The 19,044-nt window shown below is 37.6% G+C and overlaps 1 protein-coding gene across 2 annotated transcripts in view; it reads right to left on the minus strand.

Annotated features, from left to right (window-relative positions):
- Positions 1-19,044, minus strand: part of GABA-B-R1 (gamma-aminobutyric acid type B receptor subunit 1) — a 77,214-nt gene that overhangs the window by 41,565 nt on the left and 16,605 nt on the right. For both annotated transcript variants that reach the window (XM_028314646.1, XM_028314637.1), the window contains exon 3: positions 8,265-8,435. In XM_028314646.1, the coding sequence (XP_028170447.1) occupies positions 8,265-8,435 (171 nt within the window). The remainder of the gene's footprint in view (positions 1-8,264; positions 8,436-19,044) is intronic.

Consider the following 19,044-nt stretch of genomic DNA (forward strand, 5'->3'; position numbering starts at 1 on the left):
TTACAAAAACTTTACATAAGTTGACTGCATGTATCCGACGATACGCCAGATACGCTGTTTTGCTTGACATTAAAATTAAGCTTTTCCGGATTTTTATTTTTAAGAACTTTTCAACCTTAGGTACTGCAGACGTTTTTGTGAATGCAGAACAGAATTTGAAGAAAATATTTATTTTTATTTCTGATGCTTGCTAAACTTGATACGTAGTACCTATACAAACGAGATTATGTAAGTAAATAAAAATATATTTTCAGAATCTGAATCATGAACAGAAAATAAGTATAGATCCAGAATATTTAGCCGTGCTTTATGTTTCGATTAAAATAAGAGAACATTTTCCCAGAAAAATATTCTCTCAGATACAACACTGCTTCTTATATCACTGCACAATTTGAATAAATACAGCCATTTCCATAGACGTTAAGAGGGGGCGATAGGGGCAATTGGATTCAGTAAGCACAGCTCTTCTAGGGGTCTTAAATTTCCGACCTTTGAATATTATCGTATGGATTAAATCGAGAGAAACTCGATCGAAGCACTTTTTCGCGATTGGGTTAAAAATACTTATGTAGTTTAGGCATCGCATTTGAAAGAGAAATAAATTGTATATACAAGTAACGTAAGAAGACCGTAAGTGACAAATATAATATTTTGTTGGAAAAAATAAAGACTTTGTTTTTTTTAATTAGATAGATGCAAAAACAATTTATTTAAAGTAGCTTAACAACTCCGAACCATTTTTTTGTTATAAGTACAAAGTTGTTAGCACAATGTCCAATATCCATTATTAACATAACAAAGAATATAAAGTTACGAAAACAACAAAATCCCCAGTTATAAATAACGTTGTACAAGTATTAATAATGGCGGTGTCCAATCTTCCTGAACCCACTACAAGCTTAGTGGCTGTATGCGGATTTAGCGGAGCGAGGGGAAAAAATAAAGTTCAGATACACCCATTTATCATGCAAGAAGCTGTGGCTGGCTCCCCCGACGACGATTATTCCCTTTTTATGGCCATTGTTGCAGTACGCGTACGTTATGTAACTAAATGCCGGATCCGCAGTGTTTAATTTCACTTTAATTCGGTATTTTCACGGCATCATTGTTCTTATTTCGTAATTTAAGTGCAAACTTGTATGTTATGTTATTTCTTTTGTATTCCTAACTACTTTTTGGATACCCTGTTAGATTTATAGAATATGGTTTGAGTCAAAGTCAAGAAGTCGATGTCGTCTGCTCTGCATATTGCGTGATTCGTCATTCGATTGTTTTGAACGGAATCGTCTGCTTGCGAACGACGTATCGAAGGCAAAATAAAACGTTCTGTCCATGAAACGTCAATAACGCGCCGCGTTTATCAATTTTTCCCCTTGACTCTTACTTTGGTGAGCCTACAGACGAAATATCAAGCTATCGAAAGCACTGTGGAATCTTCTGTAGTTATAAAATGAGCTATATTGCACCAAAAAGTATAATATAATTTGTTAATGAAATTTCTAACAGCGAGAGCTTCCACAGAGATCGCGCCGTTTCTCAAATGACGAATCTTGTTATTTTCCGACGACACACAAACGTTATGTTAGGATAAAATAGAGGAGTCAGTCGAAGGCAAGTAAATAAACACGGAACACAAACAGCAGTGAAATATTGAAAGCATTGTTTACATTTCCTCTATGGTTAGATCAACCTCTTTCCACAGGCTAAAACAATATTGCAGATACCACAGTTGAGTGTACACTGCTGCAGAGTTATTTATTTTATACTACGAGTATGTTAGAAAATGTAATAGATTTTGACTATATTTCATGTTTTGAATGCATAAAATAGGAGTAAAGTGAATAATTTTAGAGACGGTGTGCGAATAGATTTGAATTTAATGCGCCTGCTAGTATGAATTTAGTTCAGATGCTAGTGCTTGTAGTCAGTTACATGATCTTATAGTCTTTGCTAATAAATTTTAGCAGTTTTGACAACTGAAACGGAAAATGAACTGTGGGGTCTTAACACCATTTCGCTTTGCAATTTAAGATGAGCTTATTCAAATTACAAAGGTCAAAGAAAGCTCGGGGTCAATGTTAATCGGCAAATGTTTGCATACATTGCCGTAGTCTACGGCATGGACTCTAGAAGTTTTCACTTTTCATTTAAGTATCGTCTATTTTGTATCACACATAAAACGGACGTAATGAAAATACATCGGAAAGGATAGCAGAAGCTATTCTACTATGCGTGTTTTTTTAGTTCCATGCCACCTAAACAAATTACTGAGCTATGTTATTTATGGTATTTGCAATTCAAATGTAGCTACCCTAATCTATGTATTTATTTATGTCATGGTCAGAATCCTCTGACTCGCACAAAACAGACTTGTAAAGATCCGATAATACACTCTGTCGCTTTCCAATAGAGTGAAATCGAAAATCGTTGATTCACTGAAGGCCAATCACGAAACCGTTTGTCAATGTGCAGACAAAGCCTAGCGTGTCATACTCCACTCGACGTCGATACGAGCAAGTATCTCCTATCGAACGATTTCAGTCACGCAACTCGGCATATGTACCCCGCTGTAATCACACACGCCGATATCGCCCCTATTATCAGGCGATACTCCACAGGTTGAATTATCCGGGGCTAATGTAACGTAAAGATAACATGTGGAATAAAAGGAGACGTTTGAGCCATATCGGGAACAGAAGTCAACAAATTGCGTTTCCCCATTGGAACAATATAGTAGGGAATTTAGTGCAAGAACCCCTCCACTTTGGTATAGAAGGCTCATTTTTGCAACAGTGGTTCTTTGGGTGCTCCTGAGTGGATTTCCGTCGGTAGACATCGGGAGCCCCCCCTGTGGTAGCAGGGGGAGGGGGGGCAAGTTTCCTTCCGCCGCGCTTCACTTTAAGGCCCATATCTTCAAAACTATGGGTATTATGGCAAGTGTGGTANTACTGTAAAGTTTCATCAAAATCCGTTCCGTAGTTTTTTGCGTGAAAGAGTAACAAACATCCATCCAGACATCCAGACATCCAAACTTTCGCATTTATAATATTAATAGGATTAAAATACCTATGTGACCATAATCATTCGTGCAGATATTTTGTGAATCATAAGTTCCAATCTCAATAAAAAAAACTTGTTTTACAATACACAGTAACAACGAACCAAAATAGGTAGGTACTCAACGCACTTTAGGAAACATCTTTCTTTTAAAGTCGGTTAAAAAAACACCAGACTATAGGCGCCGTAGACTCAACTCATTCATACAACTTTTAAGATTATCTAAGCTTGGTTCAAGGATTAAAGGATTATACTGGGTGACACTTAAAAAGTGTAATTGGTAGATTGTTGAAACGACAATGTTATCGTTTTAGTAGAAAAACTATCAGGTGTATGTTTTTTGGTGAATTGCTCATTTATAAAAGCTCTAAAAACGCGGTTCTTCCGTAGATTTATGGTTTTTGCCGATGCAATATTAATGTTAATTTGTGATTTCTAGATTAAAATTATATTTTAGAGTTACTCCATAACTAAATGGGGTTTCTGTGCTAAAATTAAGTAGGTGTACTTTTTTATAATAACAGAAGCAACAAAGTAACTTTGTCGAAGTATTAAGTAAAATTAATTATTCAAAAATATCATCCGCCATAAAAATATTTTCTCCCATACGTTACTACATGATGAGTAATTGAATACCGAGAAGTAGATTTTTTAGTTCGGATTTATCAATGTTGACAAGGTTTTTTTGAAGTAAAGTTAGTACTCCTTATTTAAAGCTTCAAATAAAAATGTAAAGGCAAATAAAATTTTACCACTTTCCCACGCCATCGCAATAGTTTTATTTCATAAATATTTAAACTTTTAGCTCGTGGCTATACCCTCAGCTATACCTTACTATTGTTTAAATAAATATGAAACATTGTGTCCCTCGAAAATAAGTCTTAATCCCATTTTAAATACAAAAGGTGTCACCCCAGGTAGATTTTTTTGAGTTAAAAAACGGGAATTACGGATTAGAGAGTTTCAAAAGTAAATGTTGATAATAATATTTTTGAGAATGATCTTGACTTTTTAGGGTTAATCCGAAACAAAATTAAATTCGTTTTCTTTCCGATATTGTGGTAGCTTCACTACGTGTCCCAACATTGTTTATGTAGGTGGTATCAACCTACACCATATTAAAATACGGGTATTAAACTGAAACCTTTGCAACTAGGAGAGCAGCTCTCCTTAGCAAAATACCTAATTCGAGTCTTCCAGTGACTTTGGCCTACTTTTAGCTTGGTCCACGGGCCAAGTCCCATTTTTAAATGGTTTTTCTTCCAGTGACTGGGCCCACCTTTAAGATTACCTATAGAGTAGATTTTTGTTGATTTGGTGTTTAATTTATTAATAAAATATTGAGTCACTGCCGTCACTGGTAGTAGAAAAACCATTTAAAAATTCAAATCAGGGACTTGGCCCGTGGGCCAAGCTCAACATGGACCAAGTCACTGGGCGACTTCCTAATTCATAATTATGACATTTGTAATACTGAAATCGCGTCGTTCCAAATTATTATTTTTTTGCACAAATCGATACGAATGCTAGTTACTTGTACTTTGTCTAGAGACGTTGTATGCAACTCTATCGTTAGTACTAAACATTTTTATCCACTAAGAAGCTCTTGGCCTGCATCTCACTTAAGAGCGTTTACGCCGTTTGGCGCAAAAACGGTACTTTTTCAACTCGTTACAATCATTAACCAGTAATGCTACAAATAGGTTATAGGCATAAATAGTTAGGCAATTTCGTCGTCTAAATAGTTAATTGAGAAAATATTGCGATTAGTTTAGTATTTAAGAATTCTATCAAGATAAGTCCACACAGGTTTTGTAAATTTCCACTTTAGCGTCAGTTTACAAGCTGAAATTTTTATAAAAATACTGTGAATACGATTTAACAAACATTTATATCCTATAGCATAGATCCTTGGGCAAATAGTTATCTGAGAAAATTTTTAGATTTAAGAATTTTACAATAAGAAATCACAAATTAAAAGAACGTGAAATACCCAAAAATCAAAGTGATTTTTTCACCAATATTCTTCCTTTATTCGACATAAAAATAGCTTAATATAATAAAACAACATCTTCTTTAAAATATTTACTTTGAAACGATATTTAATTCATTGTTATTGTTTTGCTATAAACATTTGAAAACTATTAAAAAACGCCGCGCGCGAATCATTTCCAATGATGCCCCTTGAAACGCCGCGCTTCGCGTAAACGCTCTTAATGACAAGACAAGTGATGATCAGGCTGAAGGTGGAAGCGAGTTTTACCCGAATCCCCGGAATCCCTAACCTGGCCATCAGTTAAATGTTGGTCTGGAAGAGCTGGTAGGGTAAAAAGATTAGGTACTTTTTGACGATTTGTAAAAGCGAAAGGTCACTGACTGATTGACTGACCGACTCACTCACTCACTCATCACGAAATCTCAGAAACTACAAGTGCTAGGAGTCTCAAATTTTGCATGGGGGTTCCTTTTAGAACTTAGGTGCTCACTGAGACGGGATTTTGCAAAATTCAACACCTAAAGGGATAAAACGGGATACACGCGAACGAAGTCGCGGGCGGCCGCTAGTGTCTCAAAGAAAGAAATTTTGACTATGACTTTGAATTTGACTATCTTACTTCCAAGTCTGATGGCCGCTGGGGCAGGAAAGTTCTTGAGTGGTGACCACGGGCCGGAAGACGTAGCGTGGACAGGCCTCCCACTAGGTGGACCGACGATCTGGTGAAGGTCGCGGGAGGTGAATGGATGCTGAAACGAACGAACGAACGAACTTACAAGTCAAAATACAATGTACTTGAATAGAGTAATTCAAAAGAGTTTTCTAAAGAACCCTTGTGCAGCATGTAGTGATGTAGTCTACCATGTCCACTCTGTTTGTAATTAAGAGGCGGGTAATGTTATAATCGCTTCCTATCGCCTCCCTCGAGCGGAGTAGGCCGGCCGCACACGACTTGAACTGTTTTGCTACTTGAGCTATGGCAGAAGATAATGTTCCTAAACATGGACATAAACCGGTTCAGTCGAGGGTTCCTAGCCATCCTATAAGATTAAAAACCCAACCAAGTTACCACACCATACGATTTTTGTATTAGTTAGTGCCTTATATTTTTGTAAAATTACATTTTATTTTGTATTCTTCTTTTCGTGTCGACAACAAACCTACACAGTGTCAGCCCAAAACTCCGCCACAAGAGTGGCGTTGTCAGCAGCACTCTGAGTGCAGTTGCTCGTTTATTTGGTATTTATTCGTTTAACCTTCCTATACCCGCGCGTCGGTCTCTCAGACCGACGAACTAATAATCCGGAGTTTTTAGGGTTCCGTACCTCAAAAGGAAAAAACGGAACCCTTATAGGATCACTTTGTTGTCCGTCTGTCCGTCCGTCTGTCAAGACCCTTTATCTCAAGAACGCGTGAACGTATCAAACTGAAATTCACATGAAATACTCAGGTCTATTGTCCCTTTAAGCTGTGAAAATATCAAACTTCTAAGCCAAGCCAATCAAAAGATACAGCCGATTATGTCGATATTTTCAACAAATTTTCGACACTCGCAAAGGAATCAAAACCTACAGGATACTCCCGTAAACTCAGAATCTTGAAATTTGGCATAAAGCATTGTCATATAATGCAAATATTGGAAAAATTGCGAAAATTACATTTTTTTAGTTATATAATATAATAAAAATATTTTAATAAAATGAAACTTACTACCTTATTTTCACGAACGAATAAAGGTATCAAATTGAAATTTATACTAAATACTTAGATCTATTGTCCCTTTAAGAAGTAAAAAAATCAAACTTCTAAGTTAACGCGATCAAAAGATACAGCAGTTTATACCGACACCTTAGACGAATTTCCGTCACACGCTAGGGAATCAAAACCTAATCTATACTTATAATAAATCTGTAGAGAGGTCAATTCTGTACATTAAATATATTTTCAAAATAACTATCAGGGGGTGATTAGTGATCGATACTGATGCCAAAAATGCAATCAGTTAAATTTTTGTCTGTCTGTCTGTCTGTCTGTCTGTCTGTATGTTCCTTATAGAAACAAAAACTACTCGACGGATTTTAACGAAACTTGGTACAATTATTCTTCATACTCCTGGGCAGGTTATAGGATACTTAGGAATTCCCACGGGAATGGGAATTAGCGGGAAAATCGTTTTGTATGAAAAATCTGAACCGCTTAAGTTAGACGCTTGAAATTCGGCATGTAGGTACCTTAGTAAACTTAAAGCTTAGTTACAACATGATATTGCAAAATTCCCACGGGAACGGGAGTTAGCGGGAAAAAACATTTGTATGAAAAATCTAAACCGCTTAAGTTAGACGCTTGAAATTTGGCATGCAGGTACCTTAGTAAACTTGAAGCTTAGTTAAAACAGGATATTGCAAAATTCCCACGGGAACGGGAGTTAGCGGAAAAAAACATTTGTATGAAAAATCTAAACCGCGTAAGATAGACGAAGGGCACAGTAGATATATGAGCTAAAGCCGAGTTTAAGTAGCCGTATACTACGCAATACACTCGTGGCATGTTTTTTGAAAATACAGCGGACAGTGCATGCAATAAAATTATTATTAGAAACACAACGCGCGCGACACTCGCGACGGATGGACTGCGAGGTTCGCTTAGAGCTCGTGTAAAGCGTGCGTCTGTGTGCGTGAGTCTGATTTCGAGCGTTTGTATGAAGCTTCCGTACTGTTTGATTTATCTACTGTGCGAAGGGGGTAAAACGGGATCCACGCGTACGAAGTCGCGGGCGGCCGCTAGTTATGAATAAATAAATTTGTTGCAAACTGAAGTTTGCCCCTTCACTGAGTTTGTGATTGTTCGAGTTAATTACTTCTGCCAAGTCAGCCCTTTTAGATAAAGAACAAAGTAGGTACGTGATAGTTGAAATTACTTTGTCTAGGGGGGCAGGGCTGCCACATTCGTTCCATACCAAATTAAGTATTACACAAATTACTAATAGTCCTGTTGACCCCTTTTGCTGCTAAAATATGCTTGTGTTACGAGTGGGTTCACCACAAATAGTCCAACGGCGCGCGGGATTCAGTCGAATTAGCGTTCCACTGATCTCGAGTCGGCCAATTCGATACCTTCACCGTTTGGCTATTAAATTGTCGTTTAAAAGCGCTATAAAGTAGTTTAGAATTTGTAGCGTAAGTTAAAAAGGTCAAATAATATTTCAACTTACAGATATAAAGACCTCTTCAGCCTGCTGCAAGATGGCGATGCGTGACCACCCGAACTTCTGCATTAGTTTGATCCTCGTGGGGTTGTGGACCGTGGCCGAAGGGTGGGTTCGGAACAGCGTGGGAAACCGCGCCCTGTCCGATAGAGCTGGTGACGAAGCCCCGTAGCATAACTGAGAACAAATGACGTTACTTAATACATTATTTTTATTTATTTTAAAAGCTCTACACACCTTAACCCATCTGTCCAGTGTGGGTCAGAAATCTCTATTTGTCTCTAGCAAATCAGAAAGGGTCGCTCCTGTAGTGGAGACAAAATGGCCTAATGATGATAATGATGACTCTAGAGTTAGAGTAGCTTTAAATGCGTGAATTTGGCGTTAATAATACAGTAGCACATCAAATAAATACTTTGAAGTAGCGATATTGCATCTCAAAATGTATAGTGGGTGTCGAATTTACTAATACTTTTTCGTAAAAACAACATTTTTAATATCTTTAGCACTAGCTAAAAACTTTGTTCAGTCAGCTCAGCGTCTCTTAAACGCGACCGCAAGTAGGGTGTCTGTAACTTTGTGATAAAACTGGTAATCGCTAAATTCCGGGACATTAAAGTGAAATTGCTGGACACAGGCGCAACATTCCGGAACAACCCCGGATTTCCCGGACGTATGGCAACCCTAACATTGAAGCTACCGACACAATTTTTGAGGGAATGTGGTCTTTAATATATTGCTTTCCAAAGCTGCCGTGTCGGCGACATCGGCGAGTAAAGTGATTTATAAAGACCAGACCAATAGATTCCTGCAAATTCACAAATAAAGAGAGACATTTTTGTGCTAATATTTATAACTTTTTTTATTGTATTACATATTATTACTTATAATTTATCGAACACCGACACTTTAAAAAAGGTGAGAGTACCACTGATGTTTTTTATTTAAGTAGAAAATAAGTACCTAAAAAAAAAAAAAAAGTATTTTATTTGCCAGCAAAAAAAAATGTACAGTCTGTTTATCTAGCGGCTGCTGCACTAAGCTGTGCTTGTGTCGCGGCAGCCTTAAGTAACACAGGTTAACAATTGTTGATAAAAATATAGTGAGGACACACGGTACATGGCAATTAACAGTTATTAAACTCTTAAGATAATTAGAATATTTTTAACTTAGACTAAACAAAACTAAACAAAAAGTAACTGAGGTAGTGTGTGTAATGTGTGTGTGTGTGTGTGTGTGTGTGTGTGTGTGTGTGTGTGTGTTGTGTGTGTAATGTGCGTGTAATGTGTGAGTAAAGTGCTGTGATGTTATGTAGTGTGTTTAAGGCTATTTATATGGAGGCTCGGCGCGGAAGTAAAGCTTCTGTGTCCAGATAATCAAGGCCTAGCAGCCATGACTCGAGTTCGCGTTTTGCGCCTGGTGTTGTAAGTGTTTTTATGTTTATATTACGACAGACTTTATTATAAACATGAGGCAGAAGGAAGCAGGAGTGGCGTTTAGCAAAAGCAGTTCGAACCGTTGGGACTGGAATCTTAAAAATTCTCCGTTTAAGTAGTTGTTCGTATTCAGGAGACCTTAGAATAATGCTATGCATACTGGTTGTTGCTTTTAAAAAGTACAGCTGTCTTACTCTTAGGACTTTTGCTTCATTGTATAATTGGTTGGTATTAAATTTGAAAGGTTTGCGCAGCATCACCTTAATTACCGCCCGTTGGGCTCTTTCTAGTTCTATCATAAAGGTTTTTCCGGCACCACCCCATGCTCTGATGCAGTACATTAATAGTGATTGACAGAGAGCCTTGTATACTAGTAGTAGAGTACCTTTAGTAGCCGAGTACCTTAGGTTTTTCATAATATATATAGTTTTCCGAATGCGGGATGAAAGGTTGGAGATGTGGGCTTTAAACGACATGTTTTCATCTACTGTGACTCCCAAGTATTTTATCCTATAGGTTTTTCATAATATATATAGTTTTCCGAATGCGGGATGAAAGGTTGGAGATGTGGGCTTTAAACGACATGTTTTCATCTACTGTGACTCCCAAGTATTTTATCCTATCAGTTCGATCAATTCCGTTGCAATTACAATTTAAAGCATTCATCATGTCACAAAGATGTAATCTAAGTTGTTTCGAGGCAGGTGCTTGTGTTTTTATTGTTTTGTGGAAAGCTATATGTTTAGATTTTTTGGCATTTAATGTCAGAAGGTTACTACTGAGCCAGTTAGCGACGGTCTTCAGACCCTGTTCTGCCCTTTCATAAACTCTATCCCACGAGGAGTCTTGGAAAAGAATCACTGTATCGTCAGCATAACACAATATGTCGGCTCCCTCGAGTTTCAAATTTAGGATGTCGCTCATGTATACGATAAACAGGGTTGGACCTAGTATGCTTCCCTGTGGGACACCGTACTCGACCTGGAGAGCATCGCTTATCTCAGAACCGACACGGACACACTGTTTGCGATTTGAGAGGTAGCTGGAAAACCAATCATTAGCTATTCCTCTAATGCCTACCGCATTTAGTTTCTGTAAAAGAATTGGGATTGAGACCGTGTCAAATGCCTTCGCGAGATCTAAGAAGACACCAAGGCAGGATTTATTTTCATCTAGTGCATTTACAACCGTATTTGTGAGCAGCAATACTGCGTCTTCTGTTGATTTTCCACATCGAAAACCGAATTGCCTCTCCGGAATGAGATCGTTATTTTCTAAGAATGCAACTATTCTCTTGTTCACTACCTTTTCTAACATTTTAGAAAAGATGTTGAGTAAAGAAATGGGCCGATAGTTGGACGGACAACTTTTATCTCCGCCTTTGTGGACAGGAGTAACTAGAGCTAATTTCCAAGCTTGAGGAAAAGTTCCTGAAGCTAGGCTGAGGTTGAAAATGTGAGTTAACGGTTTTATGATGTGATTCCTAAGAAGTTTGATAATCAGGGGTGTACACTTGTCGATGCCGGGAGAGCTGTCTAATTTTAAGTCGCTAATAATGTTATTTACCTCTTTTTCGTCTGTTGGAGTCATAAAGAATGATTTAGATGTTAATATTTCGGGTGCTGCTGATGCCGCTAGCGAGTTTTCGGTTACGGCGAGCGTAGTAAGGATTTTGTCAGCCAGGTCCTTTCCTACATTGGCAAAGTAGCTATTGCAGTAATTTAAAGAGGAGGAAGGATCGTTTTTGGAACTTGTTAATTCAGTAGGGGCTTTACGAGTTTTATTTAAGTGACATATATCCTTTATTGTATTCCAGAGTCTTTTAGGGTTATTTCTATTGGTTGTTAAAATATGGTTCTCGTACTCGGATTTAGTTTTTTGGAGAATGTTATTGAGAAAGTTTCGATACCTTTTATAAGTAACTTGAATAATACTATTTTCCGGATCTCTCTTAGCTTTTAAATGCAAACGGTCTCTCTGTTTTTGGCACCTGATAAGCCCGGGTGTAATCCAGGGTTTCAAATTGTATTTGGATCGACTAATTTTTATCTGTGTAGTGTTACTTTTCAAAACAGAGTTGATTATTTCGCTGAAAGAAGACTGCGCTTCGTTAACGTCCTGGGAGTCAAGGACGGGTGTCCAATCAGTTGAGGATATTTCATTTACAATTGCCTCATGGTTTACCCTATGTCTGTAACGCGGAGAAATGTTTTTATATTGGCTAGTTTTCATCCCTAGTAAGCATGTATAATGATCCGTGATATCTGTGAGGCATACCAAACCTACGGCCTGATCTGAGGATTTAACAAAGAAGTGGTCAAGGCATGCGTTGGCTCTGGTAGGCTTTGTTATGGCTGGTATTAGTTGATACTCGCTTAGAAGTGATATGTACTCAGTGCTTTGTTCGCTTAGGGGTTGAGCACATATGTCAAAATTCAAATCACCAGTTATAATAATTTTACTATTTTTACTATGGTTGAGAAGTACTGAGTTCAATGACAATAAGAAGTTTCTAATGTTTGTGAAAGTTGGTGATCGATAAATTCCTAATACAACTGGTAAGCCTCCATCTAATTTGATTTCAAGACAATTGCAATCTTCACAGGATGATTCGATCACGCAGGCTTTTAAAGATTCCTTTATATAGGCGACAACGCCGCCGCTCTTATTTATGTATTTATTGGTCCTAAATGACTCATAACCTAGCAATTGTGGGATAACGGAGTTTTCATTTAGCCAACATTCAGTCAGAATGATTACGTCAAATTCCACATTCAAGCGTTTTAATGTTACTAAGAATGCATCAAAGTTGTGTTGAATGCTTCTAATGTTTAAAGTAAGGCACTTGAAATTTAAATCTGGACCCAAGAAATCTACACATGATTCAATATTCTCAAGCGAGTGACAGTCTATTGACAGAGTTTCGTCAAGATCTCTGGCTAAGTGATTCATTTTTAATTAACTTTATTTTGACTAAATTAAGAAAATATTTATTTTGATTGTAAAATATAATAAATAGACCATCCTCGCCTAATTTGGGTGAGCTTGTATACATTTTTACCTCCACGTTTGTATTTGTTATGTAATGTAAGTGTATTAGTGTAAATAAGTGTAAGTGAGTTTGAGTGTGTGTGTGTGTGTGAGAGTGTAAGTATTGAGATCTTGGTTGTACAAAACAAAATATCGAATATATTATTATAATACTAAGTAATAAAAACTCTAAAACAAGTAATAAAAAATTATAAGACGGGTACATAGCTGTGCTTGTAGTCTTAGGCACTGGTAACTTCTTCTGGTCCCTTATCAGGTCCAACGTGTTCATCCAAGTCAGCGTCTGTGGATATTCGTATTGCTGGTTTGTTGTCGGCTTTCCTGACGAAGATGCCTCCATTTCGTGTCCAACAATAACGAAACCCGTGTCCGTGGGCGCGAGATCGAGCTTCACGAAATAACCGCCTGTTTTCCTTTGAAAGCCTTTCGTTGAAGAATATCCTGGAGGGGGCAGCCTCAACTATGTTCTCGGACGTTACATTGCGTCTTGACTTCGCTGCTCTCATGATGTCGTCACGTTTCCGTTTCCTTGTTAATTTTAGGACGATTGGGCGCGGAGTTTTTGATTGAGACGAGCTCTTAACGGTCTTACTGTGAGTTTTTGGGCCCACTCGTGATACCTCGTCGATGTCCGACTCGCATAATTCGATGCCAATTTTCTTTGTAGCCAACATCACAACATGGCATAGGTTTTCATTGTCGTTTTCGGCAATCCCAATTATTTCTAACTGGTTATTTAAGTTGTTTTGTTCTTGTAAAGCCAGCTGGTTTTGGAGGCTACTAACTGTGCATTTCAGGTTGGCGATTTGTTGTTCCGCTCTTTGAAGCTGCTTCGAATGTTCCTTTAGGGTGTTGTGCAAGGTGTCTGATATCGAAGACATTTCTTTTTTGATGTCGTGATTTTGTTGCTTCACTTCGCTCATTTCCTGTCTCAATTGCCGTATTTCTGCAAGTAACGCGGGCATGTCAGATTTGGGTGACGAGCTCCCTTCTGCAGCTCTTGCCTCAGCCGTTCGTACTTTTGTTCCGCGGGACATTCTTAGAGTTCAGACTATTGCACAGTGTAGTACTATTGCAGACTATTGCACAGTGTAGTACTATTGCAGACTATTGCACAGTGTAGTACTATTGCACATGGCGATACTATCGATGTCCTGAATATCTTTCAAAGTCAACTATCGATATTGAAACTATCGATGGCTCCACAACACTAGTCGAATCGATAGCGAAGATCCGCATTATCGCGGTATATGGTTTATCGTATGAACGAACTTGAATTTCATTTGGAGCGCTTTGGAAACAAACGATGTGACAATGTGTTTTTCGTAACGTTTTTAGCATGTTATTGTGAAAGGCGCTGCTTTCGGGGACTGGTCAATCCAAGTTATTCAAATTTATGTATGCGAGTCATTTCTACTAGTATCTTAATATATAAGTCTAGATATTAGCACGTCACTACCTTGTTTAATATACCACGCAATCTTGTATACCCATTCTTATAAGATACACCATACAAGAATGCATGGTAAATTCAGTGAACTGCTCCTGAATCGAATGTACCTACTACTACTATTTNGTCCAACAATAACGAAACCCGTGTCCGTGGGCGCGAGATCGAGCTTCACGAAATAACCGCCTGTTTTCCTTTGAAAGCCTTTCGTTGAAGAATATCTTTAACAAAAATTAAATTTTGAATGACACAGACAGAAACGCTTTATACATCCCATGGGACATACATTAGTTTTTATGTTTTCTTACAGCTAGTTGTGAGTGTTGTGATTCATCTATCTTAGCTATGGTCTACCCCAAAAATTAACGGAGCCTTTTAGACTTTATGCTCTTAGACATAAGGAATGATGTTTTAAGACAATTCCCCAGTCTTCCAGAGATTGCGATTTGTACTAATTGTGCATTATGTGAGAGCAAGACGCATGCATTTAAATTGGTTGCAATTCCCTTTGTCGGAAATGTGCAGCTCTATTTTGAACAGGCGTTTATTAAAGCTGAGTAAACTGTTTAGGACACAGAGATATACATAGAGAGATGTCATTTAATGCGCTGAGTTCGAAACTTACTATCGCATTCTAAATTCACACACACAAAGTAATCAAAATATGTGCTCATTATCCACTGCGGTATCCGTACTCAATGTTACAATAATCTTTAGTACTACGCAAGCAATGTAAACTGTTTATATTATAACGTCGCTGCTGTCATCATTGCTGTCACAAGCAATGTTTCCTGTAGGTATTCGGGCATATTGCTGCTACACTGGCCCTGCCCCCTTGTCACATCTCCCTTTAGTTTCTATGATCTGTGGTTTAGGAACTAGATTAGTGACAAACAAAGTTTGGTAAATTAATATAGGTAGGTACTTCTATTTAATTAAGTTTAAAATCGTAGGTAACTAATTTATGCCTTAACTTTCACTTTTGGTCTATACTAGTGATCGATTAAGACTAAACGATTTCTATGCAGTGTACAGATTTTCTGAGTTTGATTCCCAGATGTGACAAACATACTGTACTGTATTTTTTTCCATAATTAGTTAGGTAATTTAGCGGTTGTATGCAAATATTTAAGATCTGTGTTATTGTATTACCTATAACTAACACAATAAATGATTATTTGATTTGATAAATTATGTGCTTTAAAGGGAACTTTGATCTGACAAATATCATCCTATGCTTCGACCTACGACAATAGTTATGAAGACAGTCGTTCCATCACATTTAACATCATTTTATACCTGAAGGGGGCAAAATTAGTTGTTTGAAATAAACCTCTTTGAATTCAAGAGTATTGAAATACGTGTAAAGCGCAACCAAAACCAAACTGCAAGTTTTCCTGTTTCATACTGAAACGCGAGTTGTACAGCAACAGCAATAATACCCGAAGCAGCTAAACTACTTCCGCGCAAAAACCGAAGTTCGGAGGCCAAAGACAACTATACTTTATAGACGCTGCATAATTATTTAAAATTGAAAAATGTTCCCATAAAAACAATAGATACAGTGCAGTCCAGCACATTCTATGATGGCATTTAGTTGTGCAGGCATAGTTAGTGCAAAGTCGTTTACAGGTAAAAAGAAAAGTCGGTTACAGGTCGGGACAGTTAGTAAGTACACAAAACATTATTAAAAGTAAGCCCTGACAACTTTACAAATCCTGTTGTACCCTTCGGAAGCTATCAGAGGTGCCACAGGAATACAGAGGTAGGTGGTAGTACACGAGAAGTCTATCGTGGATTTTCATCATCATCATCATCATTTTAGCCATAGGACGTCCACTGCTGAACATAGGCCTCCCCTAATGCTTTCCACGTTGATCGATTGGTAGCGGCCTGCGTCCAGCGCTTCCCTGCTATCTTTACGATGTCCACCATGTTGGTGGACCGACGTCGTGGTGGTTTCGTGGTATCGTGGTTTTAATCTTCCTCATTTTGTTTGACAGTCCGCTGCTGTGGTGTAATTTCTGAACGAACATAACACTCACAGCTGAAAACCCAATCTGTAAAGACTAACTTAATCCCAGGAGAAATCTGCTGTTACAAAATCTTACATTTTAAAATTTTGACATTTTACAATATTGTAATTTTTTTACAATATTTTATAAATTTTGGTACCCTATCGCGGCGTCTATGCTCTTACTAGTGTGTCAGAAACACACGGTTTAACTGCACCCATCGATTTTACAATTAGCTGCCGGTTGAGGGGAGTTATTGCAGTTCCTTGCTGAGGAGTTTCTTATTTCATTACATTTTAGTGAAACAAGATTACCGAGTGTTCTGGGTTGTTAGCGTGAAATGAAATGCTTTGTGCTTGTAACTTTGTTATCATCAGGATTGGCGGTTTGATTACTGAACATTCTGACTTGCAGGATCGTAAGATTAGTCACCTACCTTACACTTCTATCTTTCGTCGGTTTCGTCGGTTTCGGTCGGCCGTTTGGTGTAGTGGTTCAGAACGGACTACTATGCCGAGAGGTCCCGGGTTCGATTCCCGGCCGGGCAGAAATTGAAATGATGAATTTTAATTTCTGTGACGGGTCTGGGTCTGTGAGTATATAAGTAGTATAGGTAGGTATCCGTTAAACTAGCACCCATAACACAAGCATATTAATTGCTTACTTTGGGGCTAGATGGCGCTGTGTGAGATTGTCCAAAGATATTTATTATATTTATTATCTTTATCCGTTAGCTGTTTCAGGCAGAATAGAATATGATCGCTCTGCACTAATTCAGGGATGTCGTGACGTAAGATACTAAGGGATGCATAAATGTACATGAAAATCAGAATTGGATTTCTATCACGCTCCATGGGGAAGTCGGAAAAGTTGAGTAAAATATCATCGAATATAATTATTCCCCGATGCGTCAGGCCAGCGTGGAAAGTGTAGGTCATAAATGATATGACCCTCCCTAATTTTTACCAGAGACAAATGAAGGGTATGAGTCATATCCTTAATCTAAAAATTTGAGAGGCTTATACTCCTGCAGTGGAAATTAAATAATCTGATGACGATGATGATCCACTTTTGACATTGTGCGATATATTGAGTAACTTTGCAGCTTGTCACTCAGATTAGAGTGACATCGGAGGATATTTTGTCTTCTGTCATACTCCCTCTGACCTCCGATCACCACACTATACAACTCAAGGGCTAAGAACGTCACAGGTGAAAGTACTCAGAAACATTTGAGCAATAAATACTTTCAATAATAAAGTATTCTCAGAACACAATTTTGTCTACGCCCTTTCCCTCAAAGACGAAATATAATTTAATTTTCATCTACAAGATCCTGTCATCTCTTGATATATAAAATTACGTAATATCAAATGATAATAATTTGAACTTGATATGTGTACGCCAATAATGAATATCTTGGTAAAATTTTGTCAAGCATAGACTTGAGTAGGGTACGCAAATTAATTTCGTAAAGTATTTAATAAAGGTGAAGTTAATAAAGGTTTAATACTTTACAGTAAGTATGGCTGATATTTTTGGGATTTAAGACGTATTTTCTGAGATTCCCGTTTTAAAGTTTAATGTGTCATTTGTATAACCTGTCTCATATAATAAACTTTACGCACTACAACACGACACACAGTGTCACGAAATTTTTATATGCGTTATTATTTAAATTAGTTCTGAGCTAATACAAGGTGGACCGACGACATCGTGAAGGTAGCAGGGAAGCGCTGGACGCAGGCCGCTACCAATCGATCAACGTGGAAAGCATTATGGGAGGCCTATGTTCAGCAGTGGACGTCCCATGGCTGAAATGATGATGATGATGAGCTTATACAATAAAAATTAAATAACCATCCCAGAATATTTAAAAACTTGTTCAGTTCCTATTACTGTAAGTTCTACTGGGAAAAGTTGTTATATTTGAGCAATTCAACATTTTGTTTAATTGATGGACAGTAACCCACGGACGTTCAGATAGTAAAGGATGATACGACAGAACGCATAATAGAAGTCATACACAATGTATGTAAATAAGTAGTGTCGTATTGGGAAGTAATTTTTCATTTGTACAGTCCACCAAAGTGTTGATTAAGCACCTACCAAAGAATCACCCAAAAATAAAAACAAACACATCTATCTCGAACAGAAGAACAAAACAATACCAGATATTATTATGTGTACCTACCATATAACAAGGTTACATGTGTAAACAAATTCATAAAAATAGTGACAATCTAAATTCAGTTATTTCCTGACGGTACACGTTGCAGCCGAAACCCAGGCACGGTAAACAGAAAACTCAAATATTTATATATCTTACGCGTAAGCCTGTATTTGTACGGAAAATTCTCCCAAATATTACCGTCGCGTATCAACAAAGTATACACTTGGAATATAATAAAATGTGCTCCTGTGCCGGCTGTTAGGGATTTCGTGGAACTGGATGGGACTCTATTCGGGAATAGATAAGTAGTTTAAGGGCTGATTTTTCAATGGTCGGATAAATTTTAACTGAAGAATAAGTTTGGCATATTGACAGTTTTAGTATGGGAAATATGTCAAAATGACAAAGTTATTCTTCACTTAAAAGATATCTGACGATTGAAAAATCAGCCCTAAACCGATTAATGGCGCTATACCATAAATGTTTATAAATTCTTCCCCTGTCTAAGAATGCTGTGCCCGACAGGATCCATAATTGTATCTTATAAAACCATACATACCACCTCTGTAACATTATGGATGCATGCAATAAAGAATTGAGTATTGAGTATTAAAATCAGAAGTAGGTATATGACTTGCGATTTCAGTCGATTTCTCTGGGC

Source organism: Ostrinia furnacalis, unplaced genomic scaffold (assembly GCF_004193835.3).
Source record: "Ostrinia furnacalis isolate ACB-3 unplaced genomic scaffold, ASM419383v2 OfSCF0319, whole genome shotgun sequence".
Classification (NCBI taxonomy): Eukaryota; Metazoa; Arthropoda; class Insecta; order Lepidoptera; family Crambidae; genus Ostrinia; species Ostrinia furnacalis.